Source organism: Larimichthys crocea, unplaced genomic scaffold (assembly GCF_000972845.2).
Source record: "Larimichthys crocea isolate SSNF unplaced genomic scaffold, L_crocea_2.0 scaffold28165, whole genome shotgun sequence".
NCBI classification, from domain to species: Eukaryota; Metazoa; Chordata; class Actinopteri; family Sciaenidae; genus Larimichthys; species Larimichthys crocea.
In genome coordinates, this window is record NW_020853699.1 from 1 (window position 1) to 1,308 (window position 1,308).

Below are 1,308 nucleotides of genomic sequence, written 5' to 3' on the forward strand. Positions count from 1 at the left end.
GACTCTGTAACTCCACGCGGGGTTACGGGCTGTGAGTCCTGCTGACTCATCATCTGTCACACCTTTCCAAACAGAGCCGCCTCACCCATAAAAGAAACTATAATGATAATTATAATAATGATGAGCTGATTAAATGATACATAAAAAGAAACAATAAGAAATCTTTGGGTAACAACAATGATTCTGATTTTTAATTGTGATCATCAAAATAAAACAAATGAAAGTTAAAAAAAGAGAAACACAATCAAATGTTGTAACTTTTTATCTCTGGGCACAGACCAAGAATCTTTTGTCATTGCTCTTATTCAAATGGACACAGGTATGCATATTTGGACTGCCAACTAACAGAGAAGCCTGGGTGAAGAGGCTCAGTGAATGTGGTGTGAAAGGTGTGCAGGTGACTCAGTGTGTTAGAAGAGACTTGGTAAAAGGACAGAGTGCCAGCAGGCCAGTCCAGATACACCCCAACTCTGCTGCAGCCAAAGGGAAGTTCCTTCAACTTCCCATTATGCCATGGCTCAAGTGTGTGCTTTGTATCTGAAGCCCAATTGAGCAAAGCCCATGATATGGCACTATCACGAAGTGAGCTCTGTGAACCGTCTCCTTTTCTTTTAAGTGATTTGTATGCAGCACCTACGTAAATCTCTGCATAGAAGCTAATGCTCCACTCTACCTCCCAGTAATGACGCCCAGTTAACCCCTGACTGCACAACACCTGAGGTTGTTTATCAAACCTCTCTGGATGCTCAGGATAGTACTGCCATGATCCATATGTTGCCTTTTTGTTTCCCTCAGACAGAATGAGGTGCCCGTTTGCAGTGTTTGGGTCCAGGGTGAGGTCACAGGCATCTGATGGAGAGACCAAAACAAAATGTGTTATTAGTCATTGTGATGGTCAAACAGGTTTCTGGAGAACAGTAATTAGTACAGCGTAGTTCTGACTGAAGAAACATGGAAAATGACTTACACCACATCAGATCTGTCCTGTCTGTGATCTCCTCCACAGGAGGGAGGTTTAGGTTTGTGAAATCATCAGTGACCAGGATGCCGTCCTTGTAATGGTAGATAGTTGCTCCTGTGTACTTCTCATTTGCAATCGAGGCTATGAGGAAACAGACTCTGGGGTTGTTCTTCAGTGCTTTGGCAAGATTGTGGACCTCTTCTGCTTTTTCTCTCATTTTGGTTAAAACTTCATCCGAGTAGTACCATGGGTCTTCAGTGGTACTTCTTAAATCAAGAGAATCCAGGTAGTTGTTCATCGCATCGAAGCAGGGGTCAGCACCCTTCAGGGAGGTGAAAACGAAGCAC

General features: G+C 43.3%; 1 protein-coding gene across 1 annotated transcript; it reads right to left on the reverse strand.

The window, feature by feature from the left end:
* Positions 1-8: 8 nt before the first annotated feature.
* Positions 9-1,302, reverse strand: LOC109140860 (stonustoxin subunit beta-like). Its single transcript, XM_027276036.1, has 2 exons — positions 968-1,302; positions 9-849 (listed from the first exon to the last, which is right to left on the reverse strand). The coding sequence occupies exons 1-2, from the start codon at positions 1,257-1,259 to the stop codon at positions 302-304; spliced, it is 840 nt and encodes a 279-aa protein (XP_027131837.1). The 5' UTR covers positions 1,260-1,302; the 3' UTR covers positions 9-301.
* Positions 1,303-1,308: the final 6 nt, after the last annotated feature.